Source organism: Muntiacus reevesi, chromosome 1, assembly GCF_963930625.1.
Source record: "Muntiacus reevesi chromosome 1, mMunRee1.1, whole genome shotgun sequence".
Taxonomy (NCBI): Eukaryota; Metazoa; Chordata; class Mammalia; order Artiodactyla; family Cervidae; genus Muntiacus; species Muntiacus reevesi.
Window position 1 is genome coordinate 105,762,090 of NC_089249.1, and position 22,506 is coordinate 105,784,595.

The 22,506-nt window shown below is 36.9% G+C and overlaps 1 protein-coding gene across 3 annotated transcripts in view; it reads right to left on the bottom strand.

Moving 5' to 3' along the window:
- The window catches only part of SNX7 (sorting nexin 7), a 171,296-nt gene that overhangs the window by 50,102 nt on the left and 98,688 nt on the right, over nt 1-22,506 (bottom strand). Inside the window, exon 9 of one of the 3 annotated variants that reach the window (XM_065927733.1) lies at nt 15,883-16,348. The exons of the other annotated variants lie outside the window; for them this stretch is intronic. Coding sequence (XP_065783805.1) covers nt 16,271-16,348 — 78 coding nt within the window. The 3' untranslated portion in view covers nt 15,883-16,270. Of the gene's footprint in view, nt 1-15,882; nt 16,349-22,506 lie in introns of those variants that run through there. 3 annotated transcript variants of the gene reach the window in all.

A 22,506-nucleotide genomic window follows, 5' to 3' on the forward strand; every position in this document is an offset into this window, starting at 1 on the left:
GTGACCCCATGGACTGTAGTCCATCAGGCTCCTCTGCCAATGAGATTCTCCAAGCAAGAATACTGGAGTGGGCAGCTATTCCCTTCTCCAGGGGATCTTCCTGACCCAGGGATTGAACCTGGTTCTCCCACATTGCAAGCTGATTCTTTATTATGAGCCACCAGGGAAAGCAAAGCAAAGAATTTATTATAAGAAATATTGAAAGTTGAGATGTTTTACTTTAGCCAAATAACAAACTGGTAGCAAGACCAATCTATTTATCTATCTGTGGATCTATTATGCATCTCTCATGTAACTATCTTAGAATTCAGAAAGAAGATGATTACCATAAAAATACAAACTTACATGTTTCTGTGAATTGAAAGGATTTATTACAGAAAGTCTAACTGATTTGACCGTGACAGCTGGTTTTGCCAGTTAGGTCATATGACAGACATTTACACAAATTCAACGAGCTAAGTCTTAACTCCAAACTTATAACAAAGGTATGGTTAGCATATGTAAGATTAATGCACTTAATCAAAATTTATTGTAAGGGCCAAGTTTTATTAAAATTAGCAATAGTTAAAACTTCCCAAACCTTTCTGTTTAACAAGGTGCCTCTAAGCAAAGGAGTATGAGAATTAATCATTGTCGCTGAATAAGTTTTGGTAAAATCTTATTTTTTATATGTCCCAGAAACTGAGAAGTGAAAACGAACTCTGGTGACAGTCCTTTACACAGCAGCTAAATGTGGCACATCGATCTCCTTCTGAAAGCTGACCTGCTATGAGAAGCTTAGTTAGCAGACATCTCCAGATGCTTTCCCCGGGCTGCCCACAGTCAGCGACTGAGCCTGGCAGAGGGACTAGAGCTGGGCTACTTCTGCCCACACAAGACTCTCCAAACAGTTGTCTTTGCCCTGGGGCTCCCTTCTGGCCTGACTTTTTCAGGGGTGAACTGTGTCCTGAGGCCCGTTTCCTTTCCTGTCCCCTCTTAGGTTTAGATCCACATTGTACTCTGAAGCCTTTCTCTGTTCCTCGACCCTCTATCTCTAATAGGTATATCCTACATAAATCTTTGATGCTTCTAATATTGTCCTGATGTCTGAATCTCTATCTTTTTTAAAAATTAATTTATTAATTTTAATTGGAGGCTAATTATTTTATAATACTGTTGTGGTTTTTGCCATATGTTGACATGAATCAGCCATGGGTGTACATGTGTCCCCATCCTGAACCCCCGCCACCTCCCTCCCATCCCACCCCTCAGGGTCATCCCAGTGCACCAGCCCCGAGCGCCCTGTCTCATGCATCCAACCTGGACTGGTGATCTAGTTCACATATGGTAATATACATGTTTCAATGCTAGTCTTTCAAATCATCCAACCCTCACCTTCTTCCACAGTCCAAAAGTCTGTTCTTTACATCTGGGTCTCTTTTGCTGTCTCGGGGGTCATTGTTACCATCTTTTGAAATTCCATAAATATGCATTAATATACTATATTGGTGTTTTTCTTTCTGACTTATTTTGTATAATAGGCTCCAGTTTCATCTACCTCATTAGACTAGATTCAAATGCATTCTTTTTAATAGCTGAGAAATATTCTATTGTGTAAATGTACCACAGCTTTCTTATCCATTCGTCTGCTGATGGGCATCTAGGTTGCTTCCATGTCCTAACTATTATAAACAGTGCTGTGATGAACATTGGGGTACACATGTCTCTTTGGATTCTGGTTTCCTCAGTGTGTATGCCCAGCAGTGGGATTGCTGGGTCGTATGGCAGTTCTATTTCCAGTTTTTTCAGGAATCTCCACACTGTTCTTCATAGTGGCTGGACTAGTTTGCATTCCCACAAACATTGTAAGAGGGTTTCTTTTTCTCCACACCCTCTCCAACATTTATTGTTTGTAGACATTTTTTGATAGCAGCCATCCTGACTGGCGTGTAATCGTAGCTCATTGTGGTTTTGATTTGCATTTCTCTGATAATGAGTGATATTGAGCATCTTTTCATGTGTTTGTTAGCCATCTGTATGTCTTCTTTGGAGAAATGTCTGTTTAGTTCTTTGGCCCATTTTTTGATTGGGTCGCTTATTTTTCTGGAATTGAGCTACATGAGCTCCTTGTATATTTTTGAGATTAATTCTTTGTCAGTTGCTTCATTTGCTATTATTTTCTCCCATTCTGAAGGCTGTCTTTTCACCTTGCTTATCATTTCCCTCGTTGTGTAAAAGTTTTTAAGTTTAATTAGGTCCCATTTGTTTATTTTTGCTTTTATTTCCATTACTCTGGGAGGTGGGTCATAGAGGATCCTGCTGTGATTTATGTCACAGAGTGTTTTGCCTATGCTTTCCTCTAGGAGTTTTATAGTTTCTGGTCTTACATTTAGATCTTTAATCCATTTTGAGTTTATTTTTGTGTATGGTGTTAGAAAGTGTTCTCGTTTCATTCTGTTACAAGTGGTTGACCAGTTTTCCCAGCACCACTTGTTAAAGAGGTTGTTTTTTCTCCAGTGTATGTTCTTGCCTACTTTGTCAAAGATAAGGTGTCCATAGGTGTGCTGCATCTCTGACACACCCTAATATTAGGGCACCAAATCCTTTTCTGACTCTTCACTTTCAAGGATATTTCAGAGAGGATCTAATCAAATGGCCTACTCCCACATAATTTAAAAATAACTTTTGGTAATAAAGCTGGGAGTGGACTAAATTGATTTAAAAGTAATCTCATTCCCTGTCTGGGATGAATTCAGGAACTCAGATCAAGGCCAATTGTTCCATTACTAAACAGACACAGGGATTGGTTCAAGATGGGCATACCTTCCAAACTAGAAAAACGATACACAAGAAGTTTGCTGGGAATTCTGGGAAAGTTTTCCTGTTCTTAAAAATAGACAACCACTGGAAGACAGCTTCCAGTGTCCCCTGACTCTGCATGTGTGGATATGAATCCAAAAGTCATCATTTTCACCTGATGAGGACAGCAAGCACAGGAAAGGCCAGCAGGCAAAGTGCTCACCAGCAAGGGGTGAGAGCAGGTGGCAGAGGTGGGGGTTATCTGCTTAAGCTGATGCTAAAGCTCTACCCTTCTTCTGAACTTCTTACTTAAGTGAGGACATATTTCCTCTCTGTTTAAACCTATTAGAGTCCATTATTTTCCTGTTTATTGCAGTCAATATGTCCTACTTTCTTTGTCAGTGTAAGCCTACCACTACTCTACTTACATCAGGCCCTATCCCGAGTCCAGCATGGGCCAGTCCCTCCCATATGGAGTGGATCTTGTTTCTCATCCCTGGGATGCTCTCCTGGAAATGGAAATTATTTTTCTCACCTTTGGGCACTGCCTCTGTCTGAAGCCTCCAACTTCTAATCTTTTTCTATGGAATGAGGCCAATTTGGATGTGGATTACCTGCCTGAATCAGGGCCAATTTAGCAACTGCTGGATTTTCTGCTGCAGAGTTTATTTCCCCAGATACAACTATCTCTAGCCTTTACAACCCCAGTCAGTGACCTCTTGAGCTTTAGTGAATGGCTAAGATTTCAGATTATGGCTCCAACAGGCATGTAAAAATAAATAAATTTTAAGCTTACTCTCTTAGTTAATTTTCATAATTATATGGGTGTGTATAAACACATTTATGTATATATACTGTGCACCTCTAGCTGTATATACACATAAATATGTATCTATTTATCACATGTAAACTTTTCTTGCTATGATATGCCCAGTGCATTGTGGGTAGGTCAATCAGAATGGAGAATAGCCAGCAACAGAGTGAATGCCGGTAACTTCCAGGCCCCAGCTATCTCTTGGCTAACACTTTCATTTCTGAAATTTGGGGGCAGTCTAGGAAAGGTTCCAGGAAAGATGCCAGCAAAGTGATTGGAGGCCTATGGCCAGGGTTATTTACCAATTGTCATCAACTCTATTAAATAATATAAAGACCACTATGACTGGATTAGCTTAAATCACCTTGAATATCAACACTGATTATGAAAATTTGCAACCTGTTTCTTCAAGTTGTTAATGATTCCACTGATATTGTCATTGATACGCCAGCCTTTTCCTTCTGTTCTTTTGCAGTTCCTAGCTTGCAAATATCCTCTAGTGTTCTCACCTTTTACACATAGCATGAAGGAAGTCATCAAACTATACCGATTATATCCCTTATAAGTTATGCTATCTTACCTCAGTATTTTCTGGTAATTACTCACAATTACTAAAAAAAATTAAAAATTCAGATGAAGTTAAAAGTTTGTCTTGAGACTCCTTTTCTCTCATTCACTACACTCTAAGACACTCGGGGAACACACATCCATGGCTGATTCATGTCAATGTATGGCAAAACCCACTACAATATTGTAAAGTAATTAGCCTCCAACTAATAAAAATAAATGAAAAAAAAAAAAGACACTCAGGTTATGTTTCAGTTTTTCCTGTGCATCAAGCTTTTTCACACCTCAGGACCTAAGAACGTGCCATTTCATTCAGCCCATCTACTCCCCTTTGCCTATTTGTTGTTGTTGTTTAGTCACTAAGTCATGTCCGACTCTTTGTGACCCTATGGAGCCTGCCAGGCTCCTCTGTCCAGGGGATTTCCCAGGCAAGAATACTGGAATGGGTTGACATTTCCTATTCCAGAGGATCTTCCCAATCCAGGGATCGAACTCATGTATCCTGCATTGGCGGATGGATTCTTTACCACTAGCACCACCTGGAAAGCCCTTTACCTGTTTGACTGATTCTTATTTTCTGATTCCTCAGTAGTCCTTCCCTGTTTACTCAACTCAAAATAGATGCTTCAAACTATTCTCTCTGTTAGTGGTCAGACTACATCATAGCACATGTCACTCTTCATAATTGTGCATTGTTATGGGTTGAATTGTGTCCCCTAAAGAACATATGTTGAAGTTCTATCCCCAGTATCTCATACTGTGCCCTTATTTTAAAATGGGGTCATTATAGAGGTAATAAAGTTAAAATGAGGTCATTAGGGTGTGCCCTAATATATTATGACTAGTGTCCTTGTGAAAAGAGGATATTTGGACACAGATGAAGACACACAGAGGGAAGATTGCCCAGGGAATGAGTGGCACACCTAAACCCCAGGAGCCCCAAGGACTGCCAGCACACAGCAGCAGCTAGAAGAGGCAAGGAGGGATTTTCCCCTAGAGCCTCAGATTTCCAACCTCCAGAGCTGAAAGACAATCAATTTCTGTTGTTCTCAGCCACCTAGTCCTTGATACTTAATTATGGCAGCCCTAGAGCCTAATACATTCATTAAATTGAGATTTAATTTTTATTTATATATGGTGTCTTTCTCCTCATTAGACTTAAACTTACTGAAGGCAACTTATGTTTATTTACCATTACCATTTACAATACTTTGCCACCTGATGAAAAGAGCAGACTCATTAGAAAAGACCCTGATGCTGAGAAAGATTGAAGGCAAAAGGAGAACGGGGAGGCACAGGAGGAGATGGTTAGATAGTTTCACTGACTCAATGGACATGAATGTGAGCAAACTCCAGGAGACAGTGGACAGGGAAGCCCGGCGGGTTTCAGTTCATGAAGTCACAAAGAGTTGGACATGACTTAGCGAATGAACAACAACAATGACAATTTACAGCAGCACAGATGATGGTATCTGGTCCCTATTAGCAGTGGCATCTTTATGGAATTGGTGAACAACACTATGAGTGGATGCATGGTTGATGGATATTTGAATGCAAAGTATTTCAAAAGGTTTTAGAATCTCAGATTGCTTAAATAAATCACTTTATTAATTTAATCTTAGAATCAGTAATCATAATACTTCAAATAGGAAGAGAACATTGTTTATGCATAATTAACAAATGCCTCATTTAACCAGCTCTGACTAGCTGTTTAATTACATGTTCTGGAAAGACTTCCCTTAAAATGAGAGAGCATTGTTCTTTTGATATTACCCAAAGATTACCCTAACTGTAATGTTTAGAATAAAAAATATAAACACTGTCTTCAATCTCCATGACTTACACTAAAAGAAATATAAACAGGAAATGTGGAAGTTCAATTTTTCTGTTTTGAACATGGGTAAGTATAGCCTTAAAGAACTGCACTAGCCAAAGTGGTGGCAAACACACACAAATAGCTGTGCTATTTTAAAGGATATCATTGCTCAAGAACCTTATGAACATGAACATAAACACATTTTCAAACCTGGAAAAACTGTAATGCATAGAAAGATGGGAGGAAGATAAGCAATAGTATGCATGCTGTTGACTTCTGCTCCAATAATTTTTTTTTTTTGCCATGTGGCAAGCAAGATCTTAGTTCTAGATCATGGATTGAACCCATACCTCCTGCTTTAGGTGTGTGGGCCACCAAGGAAATCCCATACCCCATTAATTTTTAATTCACATCGTTCCACTAATTACTATACACATTCACACACCATGTACCCATATGCACACACACACACACATCTATGTACATAAATACAAGCTTAAATGTGTATCTATATCTATCTATATTCACACACATAAACCTTTCTTAACATAATACACCTTAGTAACTATGACCATTAGCTTGTTTTATCTCAGGATACCCTGAATTCACGGATGAACTGAAAGTCTGTGTTTGGATGAGTAATGAAGGAAAGCAGATATAGAATTTTTCTAACTAGTCAAAGTCAGCTGTGTATAATTTATTCTAATACTTCCTAGCAATGTAAATCTGGCAGATTAATTCCCCCTTTCTACAGATGGGAAATTGGGGCCTAGAATACTTAACTAACAGGCTCAGAATTTTAAATGTTAAATGCCTTTTTTTTTTTTTTACAGTGTGCTCAGAACTTAATTCTATATCTAACAACTCTAAGAGTTTATTCAAAGCCATTATTAAATGCAAAGGAACATTATTTCTACATTTCCAGACAACTTCTATTCCTCTCTGATGTTAGGCTGCTCACAGTACATATTGATATAATCCTACATCTGGCTTTTAAAAAGCTAGAAATTAGGAAAGTTTTTTTGATCATTATGTTACCTCTGAGTTGGTCAGAACCTAATAGGTTCATGTTTCTGTTTCAGATTAGGTAGCAATCAAAGTGATTTTTCCATTTAGGAATCATGCCTATACTGTAAGGTAGGTCTCTCTGGGAAAAGTTTTAAGATCCTGTTTTTACCTTTTATGTTTAACCTGTGCCCTTAGTAATGTACAGCCCTTTACACATATTATTTTATACAGTACTACATTAACAAAGTACTATTATTAGTCTTTTTATAGAACAGGTAAAGCAAGGGGAATGGGTTCAATCCCTGGTCTGGGAAGATTCCACATGCCAAGGTCAACTAAAGTCTGTGGGCAACAAGTACTGAAGCCCATGAGCCTAGAGGCTGTGGTCCACAACAAGAGAAGCCACCGCAACGAGAAGCCCGTGCACAGCGACAAAAAGCAACCCACGCTAGCCGCCCTAGAGAAAGCTGTGGCAGCAATGAAGACCCATTGCAACCAGACAAATAATTTCAAAAACTAAATAAAAATGACTTTAAATAAGACACAATTTCAAAATAACTCATCATGAGAATGAAATTTGGCTATAGAAAAATTATAGTTAACTACCCTTCATTTTCTCATTTTAATATGAACCAAATAAAGCTGCCAGGATGAAATGAGTCAGAAAATTGAGGCTTGGAGACTCTAGGGAGAGTAGGCAAGGGAGTGGAATACTGAAGAGGGTATCCACTGAAATCCAGTGCTAATGTGATCAAAGACTTGCTTTTCTGCCAGTGAGATTATGAAAAGAGTCATGAGATGGAGAGGGCAACCAAGTAAGAGTCATCATGCCCCCTGGAGCTTTGCTTTTCTCATGTGACAAAGGCTGACTGAGACACTATTAAGAAGTGGTTGTCAAATGCCATGATTCTGGATGTTCAAGCTAAGCAGATCTGTGAAATGACAGAAATAAAACAACTCGTCAAGAGCTTATACCTCAGAGATCTGGTGAAATACAGTGCAGTGGACAGAAAAACTGGAAGTCATACCACGCCTACCAGGTGGCTCGAGTCATTCAACAGTTGTAAGAAATTCACGATTTGTTCATTTTCAGAAGAAAAAAAGGACTAATTCTATTCAAAAACAAAGTCATATAAAATAAAACAGGAAATTAAATCTAAAATCCCCTTTAAAATACCTGTGAAGAAGAAAACAAATGGGCCTGATTCTACTATTTTAATCTGTGAATGCTTATTAGGTACTGTATGTATGTAAAAGTTTCACTTGAGATGTTATGAAAAAATAGCTGCTTTTCACATGAAGATTTTCTGCGACAGGTGCCAGAATGAGGAGGTTCACTGCTAAAGGGGGTCAGAATATAACATGGCAGAGGAATCCAAGAACAGACTGATTAATTACAAGATCAATCAAGAACACAGTCACCTCAGTTTAAATTAAAGATGTTTATAAGTCATATTTCATTTGCTAACCTAGCTTAATAGACATGGAAATCTCCACATAATAGACTAATTTCATTATTCTTAATTTTCAAATCTCCATAAAACAGTGAGAATGCTGAGCTTGATCTTTAATGAAATTGGGTGCAGCAATCCTTCATTACACCGTTGATGTTACAATAATCATGTAGTTGGTTGAATGTATTTGTAAAAGAAAGGATCATGGCTTTGTCATTCAATATATCCTTCACATCAGTGTGCTTTGGATCTCAATGTAGTATTTCAATATAGAAATATATTTTATCCACTGGGCTCAATCAAATCTAATGTAAAGACTGTATTTTCAACAGATGAGTACTCTCACAACTCTTAATTTCCCAGCCTTGTGCTATTTTTTGGCCAATAAAATTATGAATGACTTCCTATGCAATTACATGTGCTGGACTAATGGTCTATTTATACTTGCAATTTCTAATCCATGTTCCCTGTAGAGCTATTTTTACATCAGTCCTTTCTTGTTGAGGAATTTAGGTGTAAGCACAGAATATTGTTAATTATATGAGTGTATAGAACTTATACAATTGTAAATGAATAAAAATGTATGCTCATTTAAAAATTATAGTGTAGACATAATTTGTGTTCCCTCAACCTCGTTTTCTTTCTTTTGCATAAAGCAGCCCTCTTCTTTTTCAGGGTGCACATCTAACATGAGGTCTGAATGAAAGCTGCATCTTCCTTTGACCATAATAACCCCCTTGCCTTCTGTTCTTTGCATAAAAACAAGAACTTGACCTAGGATTTATTGATAATGGCACCCTGGCTTTCAGCCCCAGACTGGCCTGAGGCCAGGATGTGGGGAAGAGAGAGAGCTGGCTATATGCTAAGCCACTTTTCTGACTGAAGCTGGAAAAGAAGAGCTCTTTCCTTTCCAGCACCAAAGCTAGGAACTCATGAGACAGGAGTTACTACTAATCTAGCTCAGGATTCTCAGTTTAGGCAATCAAGGCATTTTGGGTCAGATAGTTCTTTGTTATAGGGGTTAAGATGTTTAGCAGCATCCCTGATCTCTTATCAACTAGATGCCAGTATCTCCTCCCATAATGTAGTTTAAAAAAATATCTCCAGACTCTGTTAAATGGGCCCCCGTTTGAGAACCACAGAATAAACCTCATGAAAAGGCAAGGCTGGGCTTCCCCGGTGGCTCAGACGGTAAAGAATCTGCCTGCATGCAGGAGACCCAGGTTTGACCCCTGGGTCAGGAAGATCCCCTGGAGAAGGAAATGGATACCCACTCCAGTATTCTTGACTGGAGAATTCCATGGGCAGAGAAGCCTGGTGGGCTATAGTCTATGGAGTCACAAAGAGTCAGACACAACTGACTAACACTTTCACTTTTTCACTTTCAAAGGCAGGACTAGGTGGAAGTGAACTCAACCCATTTGAGCAAAGTAGGAAATAAAGACAGAAGGAGAAATACACCTATTCAGAACCAGTTACACCCTTTTCCTTCTTGGTTATATAAGCCCATTATTTCCCATTTTTTTCTAAAATACTTTCTTTCTTTGGTCAGTTAGAATAAGAATTCTGAAACAATATCACAAAAAGACTGAAGGAGAAACTGGGCCAAAGGCAAAAAAACAAAACAAAACAAAAAAACCCACAATCAATAATAGGTTAATCAAAGCACAGAATCAACTGCCAGTTTTGAAAAAAATTTAAGAATTTAAAAACCTGTTTAAGGCAAAGACAGAGAAATTGATTATAAAATAGACGGTCAACAGCATGAGTAGAAATCCAAGTTTCCAGTGTAATATGAAACTAGTCAAGGTAGTAATCTTGGGATGAGGTAAGAAAGAGGAAAAATACTTTCATTTGTATTTTCTGGGGGTCATACACATGTCCAGTGATAATTTCTTATTTTAAGTGTGTGTCTGTCTGTGTGTGCCTGTAGTTCTCTAAAAAAGAAGCAAATAATGTTTTTTAGTCAATCAACTGCCAACAATTTTTAAAAAAGAGACGGGAAAGTACAAACTAGGAACCAAACAAGTTAAGCAAGTTTCTCAAATCATATCTTAAACCTGAGCTCACAGACTCTAAAATTCACAGGAGTCAAACTCTATGATGATGACTTTCATCCTAGTACAACACAGGAAATAAGATTTTTCCTTTCTAGGACCTCAGGTCAAAACAACAGAGAAATTCACCATGAGTGTTTCTACTTTAAATATCCAGTTGAGGTTTAAAGATTTTAAATTTCCCTCCAGGTAACTGGAATGAAAGAAGGGGGTGGAATCCTTCAAAAGAAAGAAATAGTATTACCTGGCTAGAAGCAATTATACAAGATGGACTTAAACCACTTTGAAAATATGCCAAGTCTATCTCCAATTCCATACAATGGCTACTGGCCTGTTCCACTTGAAATCCTTGCCTTTTTTTTTTTTTTTTTTTTTTGGAAGGCTATGTGCTTGGTGGGAAAATAACTGAACAACAAGTATTGTATTCTTTGAGAATCTGTTGCTGAAAGAAGGCATGAGTGCAATGAAAAGTACCTATAGACTTTAGGTTTTTTCTTTAAGTAAAAGTCAAAGGTATCATTTTGATGTTTTTAAAAATTGTTTTTATGATGAGGTATCTAGTAATCGTATTTCCATATGCTAACAACAACCATCACACATCACACCAGCCAGTTCAAGAAAACTACACTAGGAGTTCTACTTCCAGGATGACAACACAAGGAGTTCCAACTACATGTTTCTCAGTAGTGAAAATTATGACAGTCTCTTCAGCAAATAGAGCTAAGACAACTGTATATCCTCATGTAGAAGAATAAAATTGGGCCCTTATCACACATCATATGCAATGACTGACTTAAAGTGGATATCAAAAGCCTAAAAGTTAAGGCTCTTTTTACAAGAAAACTTAGAGGTAGAACTGCATGACTGCTCTTTTGGCATGACTTCTTAGTTATGACGGGCTTCCCTGGTGGCTTAGAGGGCAAAGCGTCTGCCCAATCCCCTGGAGAAGGAAATGGCAACCCACTCCAGTACTCTTGCCTGGAAAATTGCATGGATGGAGGTGCCTGGTAGACTACATGGGGTAGTCCATGGGGTCACAAAGAGTCAGACACGACTGAGTGACTTCACTTTCCTTTCCTAGTTATGACACCAAAGGGATAAGCAAAAAAAAAAAACAAACAAAACTGAACTTCACCAAAATTTAAAATTTCTGTGATCCAAAGTGCACTATCAAGAAAGTAGAAAAGAAATATTGGCAAATCATAATCTGATAAGAGGTCTGTATCTAGAATTATACAAATAACTTTTACAACTCAATAACTAAAAATGGGCAAAGGATCTGAACAGATATTTTTCCAAAGAATATACACAAATCACTAACAGGCACACAATAAAAGATGCAACAGGAAATGCAAATCAAAACAAGATACCATTCCATCCACTGGGATGCCTATAATAAAACTAAATTAAATTTTAAAAATAAATGCTGATAAGGATGTAAAGTAATTGGAACTCTCATACACTAAAGGTAGGAATGTAAAATGGTATAGCCACTTTGAAAAACATTCTGGTAGCTCCTTAAATGGTCAAATATAGTTGTGGTATGAACAAACAATTCCACTCTTAGGTACAGGCCCAAAAGAAATGAAACCTATGTTCACACAAACACTTACATACCAATATTTATAGCAGCTGTATTCATAATAGCCAAAGCTGAAAACAAACTAAATGTCTATCAATGAAAGAAAAAACAAATATAATGAATAAGCAAAAATGTATACGTCTACACATGTATGTGTGTGTGTGTAAATATGTATCTGTTCTTGTCACCCTGCTTATTTAACTTATATGCAGAGTACATCATGCAAAATGCCAGGCTGAAAGACTCATAAACTGGAATCAAGAGTGCTGGGAGAAATAACAATGATCTCAGATAGGCAGATGATACCACCCTAATGATAGAAAGTGAAAAAGAACTAAAGAGCTTCGAGACAGGAGTGAAAGAGGAGAATGAAAAAGCTGGCTTAAAATTAAACATTCAAAAAACTAAGACCTTGGCATTCAGTCCTGTCACTTCATGGCAAAGAGATGGGGAAAAAGTGGAAACTGACAAATTTTATTTTCCTGGGCTCCAAAATCACTGCAGACAGTGACTGCAGCCACAAAATTAAAAGATGCTTGCTCCTTGGAAGAAAAGCTATGACAAACCTAGACAGCATATTAGAAAGCAGTCATAATTTTACCTATAAAGGTCTGTATACTCAAAGCTATGGTTTTTCTAGTAGACATGTATGGATGTGAGAGTTGGACCATTAAGAAGGCTGAGTGCCGAACTGATGCTTTCAAACTATGGTGTTGGAGAAAACTTTTGAGAGTTCCTTGGATAGCAAGGAGATCAAATCAGTCAATCCTAAAGGAAATCAACCCTGAATATCCATTGGAAGGACTGAGGCTGAAGCTGAAGCTAAAATAGTTTGGCCACCTGATGTGAAGAGCCGACTCACTAGAAAAGACCCTGATGCTGGGAAAAACTGAGGAAAAGAGGAGAAAAGGATGACAGAGGATGACATGGTTGGATGGCATCATCAACTCAATGGACATGAGTTTGAACAAACTATGAGAGATGGTAAAGGACAGGGAAGCCTGGCGTGCTTCAGTCCAAAGAGTTGGACATGACTTAGTGAGTAAACAACAACACACTTGCACACACACACATATACAATAGAATATTTTTGACCATAAAAAAGAACAAAGTACTGATCAATGCTACAACATGAATGAATCTTGAAAATATTATGTTAAATGATAGAAGCCAGCCACAAAAAAAGAATCACATATTATATGATCCATTAACGTGAAATATCTTGAACAAGCAAATCTATAAAGACAGAAGACAGATTAGACATTCCTTAGGCCTGGAGAAATGGGGGAGAGGGGCTATAGATATGAAGTGGTAACCAAAATCTGTAATGTTTCTTTTTGTGGCGAGATGATAAATTAGAAGCAAAGTAAGTAGCTGCAAACAACAAAATGGCTCAAAAATCACTACAGATTCACGCCATGACATACTGTGCAGCAATTTAAAAAGTGCATAAGAGCTTTCCACAAGATACTGTGAAAGAAGAAACAAAAGGCAAAATAGTAGGTATAATATGACTTCACTTTTATAAGACAAAGCTAAAAACTGCCTGTGAGGGAGTGTGTGTATGCGTGTGAGCCTGTACAGGATACTGTAAGTAACCTGTAGAGCAACGTATGGAAGAAGATATACAAGTTAACACATGCAAGCTCTGTGGGCATGTGGTGTGTATGTGGGATGTCACTCATGGATAGAATGAGGGACAGAAGAGAGGAAAGATATGCAGAGCTAAAGGCTTATTGAGCTATAATTGATAAATAACATTAAGTTTAAGATTACAACATAAAGATCTATTTCTACACTGTAAAATGACTAACACAGTAAGATTAGTTAATATCCATTACCTCACACTTGCAACCAAAACCTTAATGAGGATTTTTAAGATCTACTCTCCTGTCAACTTCAAATACACAATACTTAACTACTGTCATGCTGTGCATTACATCCCCAGGCCTTATTTATAGCTGGAAGTGTGTACCTTCTGACCACCTTCACCTAATTCCCCCACCTCTACTTCCCTCTGGCAGGTGTTCTGAGTTTTCTATGTCATTTAACAGGCTGTTCGTTGGAGACTATTACCTCCTTTTGAGTTCTAGATTATTCTCTCTGGATGGGGAAATGAAGTTTGGAGTGGCTAAATGGTTTGCAAAACAATACAGTTGGAGCCATCCTGATAAGTAGGAAGGCTTCTCAACCCAAATTTGTTTTGGATGTCAAGAGCAGTGGTAGCACAAACACACAAACAGGGCATGAAAAGAGTTAGCACATAATGAGGCTCCCCCATCACAGTTATCACATAGTGGGGCCACAGGGCAGTCCTCTCCGAAAATGTCCCGAGACCTGGGAAAGAACTGGCTTCAGGTTTTTATGACAGTTAGAGATGAGTCCCTGTAGACAGGGAGGAGGCTGAATGGTTTGAACTTCCTGTGAGTGCTGAAAGAGGGAACATTCTTTTGGCTTTCTTAGCAGCTTGTCCAGACATGGGGCGGGAGAGCAAAACGCAGGTGAAGCTCAAAAGTTGTCAGCAGCCGAACATTAAAAAATGAAGGCAGATTCTTCACTACAAATGGTTTGAAAACTGTACATGTCAGTATTTAAGAAAAAATGTTCAGTTTTATATCTGTATAAGTGATTGTGTATCTCTTCTTTTAGTTTGTTGTTATTCAGTTGCCCAGTCATGTCCAACTCTTTGCAACCCCATGGATTGCAGGACACCAGGCCTCCCTGTCCCTCACCACTCACCATCTCCCAAAGTCTGCCCAAGTTCATGCCCATTCCATTGGTGATGTCATCCAGCAATCTCATCCTCTGACACCCTCTTCTCCTTCTGACCTCAATCATTCCAGCATCAGGGACTTTTCAATGAGTCGGCTGTTCACATCAGATGAACAAAATACTGGAGCTTCAGCTTCCTTGCTTTGGTTAAGATGATTTAAATGTCTAGTTTGTGTGTGTGAGACATTTATTTAAATGCTAATAACCAAATGATTAAAAATAATAAGCAAATTCTGGGATACAGTGAAGGACAGAGAAGCCTGGCAAGCTGTAGTCCCTGGGTTGCAAAGAGTCAGACATGAGTGACCGAACAACAGCCAAATGGTACAAGTCATACATGTAAGGTAATACGCATGACTGAATAACTCAAGCTTCATTACAAGTCTTGAGAAATGTCTATTTCCAAAAATTAGCAAATGTTAGATAACTAATATATTTAATTTTTACATGGCTATAAAATGAATATAAAATCACTTTGTATGATAAATATTACTACACTGTGAGCCTGGAGAATGAATTGAGGTGTAATGTGTCTTCATCTCTGTTATTGTAACTTGTGTCTTTATCCTTGTTACCATAAGTCACCTGCACTTGTGACTTAAAACAAATAAAATGGGAGAACAAATCTGATAAACACAGTGTACATTAAAAAATAAAGCTAGATGTGAGTTGCAAAGAGTATGTAAAAAAAAAAAAATCCCCAAAACATAAAGTTACTAGTGGGAAAATGACTGGATGAGTATTTCTAAATAATAACTCAAAAATAATTTATATTTATTTTGGTAGCCTTTAAACAATTTTTTAACTTTTAGCAAACCAACTATCAAAGTTATCTTTAATTGTTAAAAAATATTTAATCTGTTTTGCAAATTTACTTTGAACTCCTAATATCAAAGTAAATAGTATTTCAGAGAAAATTATGATGAAATAAAGGTGAATACACAGTATACTTATTAATATACACTGAATTCATATTAGAATCTGTTTCAGAGGCTTGAGTTACTAATAGGAAAAGAACACACAATAGTCAGTCATTTCATACTAAACTTTTTATTAAAACTGAGTCTTTACAATATATTTAAAATGACATGTTCCACAGACAAATATTTAAGAAAAAAACTTTTTTATGTATAATTATTGGCATACAAATTTAAGAACATAGTTAAAACTAAGCTAAATATTTATATGTATGTATATGTGTGTGTGTGTGTGTCTCTGTGTGTGTATATATATATATATATATATATATATATCTCCAAATTTATATCAATGATCTGGAACACCTGAGCTTTAAGTTGTTGGTTTTCCAGACAGTGTGAAATACTTTTCATCCATTTTAGAAAGGATCCAGCCCATTGAGAAAGAATAACTTTGGTTAACAGACATTATCTTCCAAAGATCACATAGAGGTCTTCAATGAGATTACAATTTATCTTCAGAGGCTTCTTCCAAGTGGAGATCTGTCTGTGATGTAAGGAAGGATTCCCAGGTAGCAAGGCACTAAATAATGGAAACACACCATCAGGAGATCAACGGTAGTTCACTTTCATTGTTAGAAAAATTAGTAAATCCTTATTCTGATAGCAACGTGTCCAACTCCTCTCTCCCATCGGCTTGCCAGGATCCCTGTCACTTTTTACATATTTTAACTCTTAATGAGGGAAATTATTGCTAAATAAGATGAAAAGATAAAGGTCAAAAAATTAGCATGGATTAGTTTGTTGAAAAAATCTACTATTTCTCCACTGTCAGGGCAGAAAACAGATCTAAATCATAGAGGAAAAGATGGACCATTTGGATATGAGGCACGCATTAAGCATCTAGACAGAGGAGTAGTGATACAAGCATGGTTTAATCAGATCTGGATCCTACTATATCACATATGTTTGTGCAAGTTGATTAATCTGTTATAGTTTCTTCAGCTATAAATTAGGTTAATGATAATACCACAAAACCAATCGTGAAAATTAAATTTACATAATCTGTATAAATTTTTATGCAGAATACCTGGCTCAAAGTAAATATTCAAAAATCAGCAATTATTATATTATAATGGTCTACCAAGACTAAGTAGTGAGTGAAAGTGAAATGAAGTCGCTCAGTTGTGTCCGACTCTTTGTGACCCAATGGGCTATGGCCTACCAGGTTCCATCGTCCATGGGATTTTCCAGGCAAGAATACTGGAGTGGGTTGCCATTTCCTTCTCCAGGAGATCTTCCTGACCCAGGGATTGAACCCAGGTCTCCCGCATTATAGGCAGATGTTTTACCGTCTGAGCCACCATTAATGTGCCCAGGAAATGAATCAAGGTGATCTAATTGAGAACTATAGAACAAAAGAGAATACATATTTTTTTCCTATGTGCACATAAAACATATACCAAAACTCACCATATTCCAGGTTATACAATAAGTCTCAATACACTTAAAAAGAATAAATCATATGAGGTTTGTTCTCTGCGCATAGTGAAATTAACTTGGGAATCAGTAATTGAAAAGTATCTGAAAAATCTCCAAATATTTGAAATCTAAACAAGAAAAAACAAGGTAATATAGAAAGTATTTTATTTTAAACTGAATGAAAATGAAGACATAATATATTATAAAATTTTGGGATGCCACTAAAGTAGTACATAAAGAGAAATTTATAGCACTAAACACCTATATAAGAAAAGAAAAAGGTCTTAAATGACTTCAATTTCCATCTTAAAAACTAAAAAAGAACAAATTATACCAAAAGTAAGCAGTAGAAGGAAAAAGACAAAAAAGATAGCAGTGTGAATCAAGGAAAGAAGAATCACTGGATCTTTGAGAAGATTAACAAAATTGATAAACTTTTAGCCAGACTGTTCATAACAGAAGAGAGATGACATAAACTACCAACTGTTAGAATGAAGAGAGGTGACATCAGTCTAAATTTTACTGAAGGAAAAGTAAATATTATTGAAAACTTTATACCTATACATTTGAGAACTTGAATAAAACCAATGAAAAGATACACACTACCAAAATTATCAAACTCACTCGAAAAAATAAATAATCCAAATAAATCTGAATATTTTGTTAAATATCTTCCCATAAAGAATACTCCAGGTATAAATGGCTTCCCAAGCAAATTGTATCAAAAATTTAATGAACAATCATATTAATTCTACACAAACTTTCAGAGAACTGAAGAGAAAGGAAAGGTGTCCTTCATACCAAAGATATTACAAGGGAAGAAAACTACAGATTGCTACCCCTCATAAATACAGATGTAAAAATTCTAAACAAAATTTTAGCAAATCAAATGCAGAAATCTATAGAAAGAATTATACTTCATGATCAAATGGAGTTTATCCCAAGAATGTAAGATTGGATTAATGTTCAAATCTATCAGTGTAACTAACTGTATTCAATGTAATATCATCTCAATTGACATGGAAAGATTTTTGTCAAATTACAAATTTCCATCTCTTAGTTTAAAAAAAGTTCTCAGCAACCTAGAAACATATGGACAAACGTATTAACTATTAGCTGTTATTAGTATTTTCTTTTGAATGCCAAGAAAAAAGCTTAATTCAGCTTTATACTTAAAAATCTCTACCAAATTTTGAACATAAAAAAGGAAATAAGAAATACCTAAATACATATAATGTTTAAAAATCTTTATCCACAATGTATACAAAACTATGGAACTGAAGGGCTAATAGATAGTAGAATCATAGTTCACCTTTGTAAAAAGTTCTGTTTCCTATGTGAAACTCATTTCTGGCTTCTTCTGCAAATTCATACATAATCTACTATCTGGTAACCCTGCAGGGTAGCCCAAAGCAATTACTGCTTTCAGGAGATATCATATCTTTTTGATAAGTCTGCCAAACTATTATTTAAATAAACTTCTGAACATTCTCAAGGCAAAATTCAATGAAAATGTGAGCAGTCTACTCTATTTAAAATTCCTGTCAAATAGATCCGAACTGCACCAAAAATGGTATTAATCCTAATGTGGAGAAGCTTCTATCATTGTCATATTCTTCAACTATCCTAGTTTAATAAATGTCTAAGGGAGATCAGCCCTCCACGCTGATTACTGCTGTGAATTAATGTTTCCATTTCTAAAGAAAATCCTCAGAAGGACAGTGAAATGTGGTAAAAGAAACAAACTAACTCCAACATATGAAAGGCAGAAAAACAATTTATGTATTTTGAAATATAGATTATAGAACAGTAGCATAGAAAAACAAGAAAAGTATCATGACAGCTGCTGAAGATCTATATGAATACCCGAAGAGGCATCATTATGGTTGTTTATCACATATTGGGCTTCCCTTGTGGCTCAGCTAGTAAAGAATCCACCTGCCATTCAGAAGACGTAGATTCAATCCCTGGGTTGGGAAGATCCCCTGGAGAAAGGAAAGGTTACCCCATTCCAGTATTCTGGCCTGGAGAATACCACGGACTGTATAGTCCACGGGGTTGCAAAGAGTCGGACACGACTAAGCAACTTTCACATTTGACTATCACATATTACCTTGTTTAAACTTCACAGTGATGATTATGAACCTTATTTTACAGATGAGAAAGCTAAGGATCAATGGTTAAATATGCGATATTACAAATCTGATGAGGTACAGACATTTAATAGCAAATGGAAAATAATTAATATCTTGAATGACCACCAGAGTACATTTAATAAGTCACTGGGCCATCAAGATGAGATACCTTTCTTTTACACAATGTAAGAAGAACCATTTTGGAGGAGAAGAGGGTAAAAAAAAATGCCTGATTGCAAGTGGATCAACTTTTACGAAAGAGTATAAATGCAGGTTGAGTGGAGAAACTGCCTCCTGGAAGTTTTTAAGTGTTTCCAGGTGTATGTATACTCTTTGAAGATGACTGAGTTAATAACAAGCCAGGCAGAAAGTAAGTGTTCAGTAAATGCCGAGAGCATAGGGAAGGAATGTACTGAACTGCTGATGCAAATACACTGGTCATCAGAAACACTGGATTTTTCACTCTGAATATTAATCAACTGACATCCTGGCTTCTATTGATTAATAAATGTGTTAATGTTAAGTTTTGCCATAAAAACCTGATCCCCAGTCAGGGTGCTGACCAATCAGTTTTCTGGGTCTACAAAGCTGAGACATGGCCCTGAACTGTAACTCCTGATGCTACCATTCATCTTTTGGAATTTTGAGAGCAGATATTTTTATTAACTAAGTATGCTAATTGCCCCTTCCTGCCAATGTTTACTATTAACCTGTTAATATTGATATGTTGCATATTTATCCAGTTAATGTACGTAAGTTTAATTTTTAAATAATCAAAGGTAATTTCTAATGTTCTTTAAATCTATCTTTTTTTTTAGTATGAAAAACAAAGTGAAAACTCAAGAAATGGATTTTTTATACCATAAGCAAATGGGATAATTGATACAAAGAATCATCAAAACAACAACAAAAATCTCAAAACCCATTGTGAGACTTGCTCATAATTGTAAATTATACATATATTTTAAAGTATTTCTGTTATTTGGCTTCTCACTGTTTTCTATCAAGGAACTGATTTACCCTCATTTTTAAATCATTATAATTAGTAAAGCAAGCTAATATCTATTAAAATTAAAGTAACAATAAAAAATACCCAGTGTCACAGTTGAGTTGACCTTTAATTGTACCCCTTAACTCGTCAATGGCACCCCACTCCAGTACTCTTGCCTGGAAAATCCCATGGACGGAGCAGCCTGGTAGGCTGCAGTCCATGGGTCGCTGGGAGTTGGACATGACTGAGCGACTTCACTTTCACTTTTCACTTTCATGCATTGGAGAAGGAAGTGGCAACCCACTCCGGTATTCATGCCTGGAGAATCCCAGGGACAGGGGAGCCTGGTGGGCTGCCATCAATGGGGTCGCACAGAGTTGGACACGACTGAACCGACTTAGCAGCAGCAGCAGCTTAGCTCATTCTAGTTTGATTATCATACTGTCATAGAGAATCAATAACAATTCCACATTTAGTTGAATAATGTGCATATTTTTTGTACATATTATTTTATTTGATACAACAATACTCTGACAAACTGTAGTAATTGCATCTTATAGGTAAGAGAACTGATCTATTGAGTCCAGTATTCTTTTCTAATGCCCTATGCTTCTCACTGCAGTAAAAGAAAGCCCATAAATATGTCGAACATGCTATTAGGCAAGATGTGGGGTGACTGGAAAGCAAGTTTATCACAGACCCTCATTAATTGAGAAGCCAGTGCACATTTTTTTTTTTCCCTAGGTGGCTCCAGTTTGTAGCCAAAGACCAAAACCTGTAGCTTCTCTTTGAAGGCATGACTGGGAAAGACTGTACAGTTAGGAAAGTGAGCCAGAACTAGGGCAAACAGACCCAAAAGGTAAATAAAAGCCCTTTTGTTCTGACACACGCTTAAAGACTTCTCAAGTAAATAGAATATGTAGGAAGTAAGTTTTAATTACAAAACTAGTCTTGAAAGTAAATCTCTTGCTACCTCAGTAAAAGCAGTGATGACATTTTGCCCTAAGAAAAGGTAAATGTCTCTTTAGCTCTCAAAAGTGACAGTGATCCACAAGTAGATGTGATTAAATTTTCTAAAGAATGAATGATAACAAGAATGGGGTTTCTGTTGGTATAACATAGCTTCCAATGAAAGCTTCCACATTTAAGAATCACTACTTTCTCAAAATGGTAGGATATAAAGAGGTTCTGTCCCACAGTCTGAAAACATTCAAGCAAATGTTTTCACTTTTCTGGGCCTATTTACCCATTCACAGAAGAGGGGGCTTGAACCATGTGCATGCATCAACTTTCATCTGAGAACCTAAAATGGCCAACACAAAAATGAACAAACGCAACCTAGTCATTAACTTAAAAGCTTTTGCACAGCAGAGGAAACCATAAACAAAATGAAACGACAACTTACAGAATGGGAGAAAACATTTGCAAACGACGTGACCAACAAGCAACTACTCTCCAAAATACACAAACAGCTCATACAGCCTAATATAAAGGAAAAAACCGAAACATGAGCAGTTCTAAATAGACATTTGCCCAAAGAAGACATACAGATGGCCACATGAAAAGATACTCAACACTGCTAATTATCAGAGAAATGTAAATCGAAATCACAGTGAGGCGTGACTGAGCACACACACATCACCTCACACAGGTCAGAATGGCCATCATCAAAAAATCTAAAGCAATAAATGCTGGGAAGGGTGTGGAGAAATGGGAACCCTCCTACACTGTATAGCCACCATGGAGAACAGTATGGAAGTTCCCTAAAAAACTAAAAATAGAAGTACCATATGATCCTACAATCCCACTCCTGGGCATAGATCCAGAGAAAATCATAATTCAAAAAGATACATGCACGCCAATGTTCATTGCTGTACTACTTGGAAGAACCAAGGCATGGGAGCAACTGAAACGATCACTGATGAAAGAATAAATAAGAGGTGGGATATACACACAATGGAATATTACTCAGCCATTATTCAGCCAAAAATGAATGAAATAATGCCATATGCAGCAACATGGATGGACCTAGAGATTATCATACAAAGTGAAGTAATTCAGACAAAAACAAGTATCATATGATATCACTTACATGTGGAATCTAAAAAAAAAAAAAAAAATACAAGTAAACTT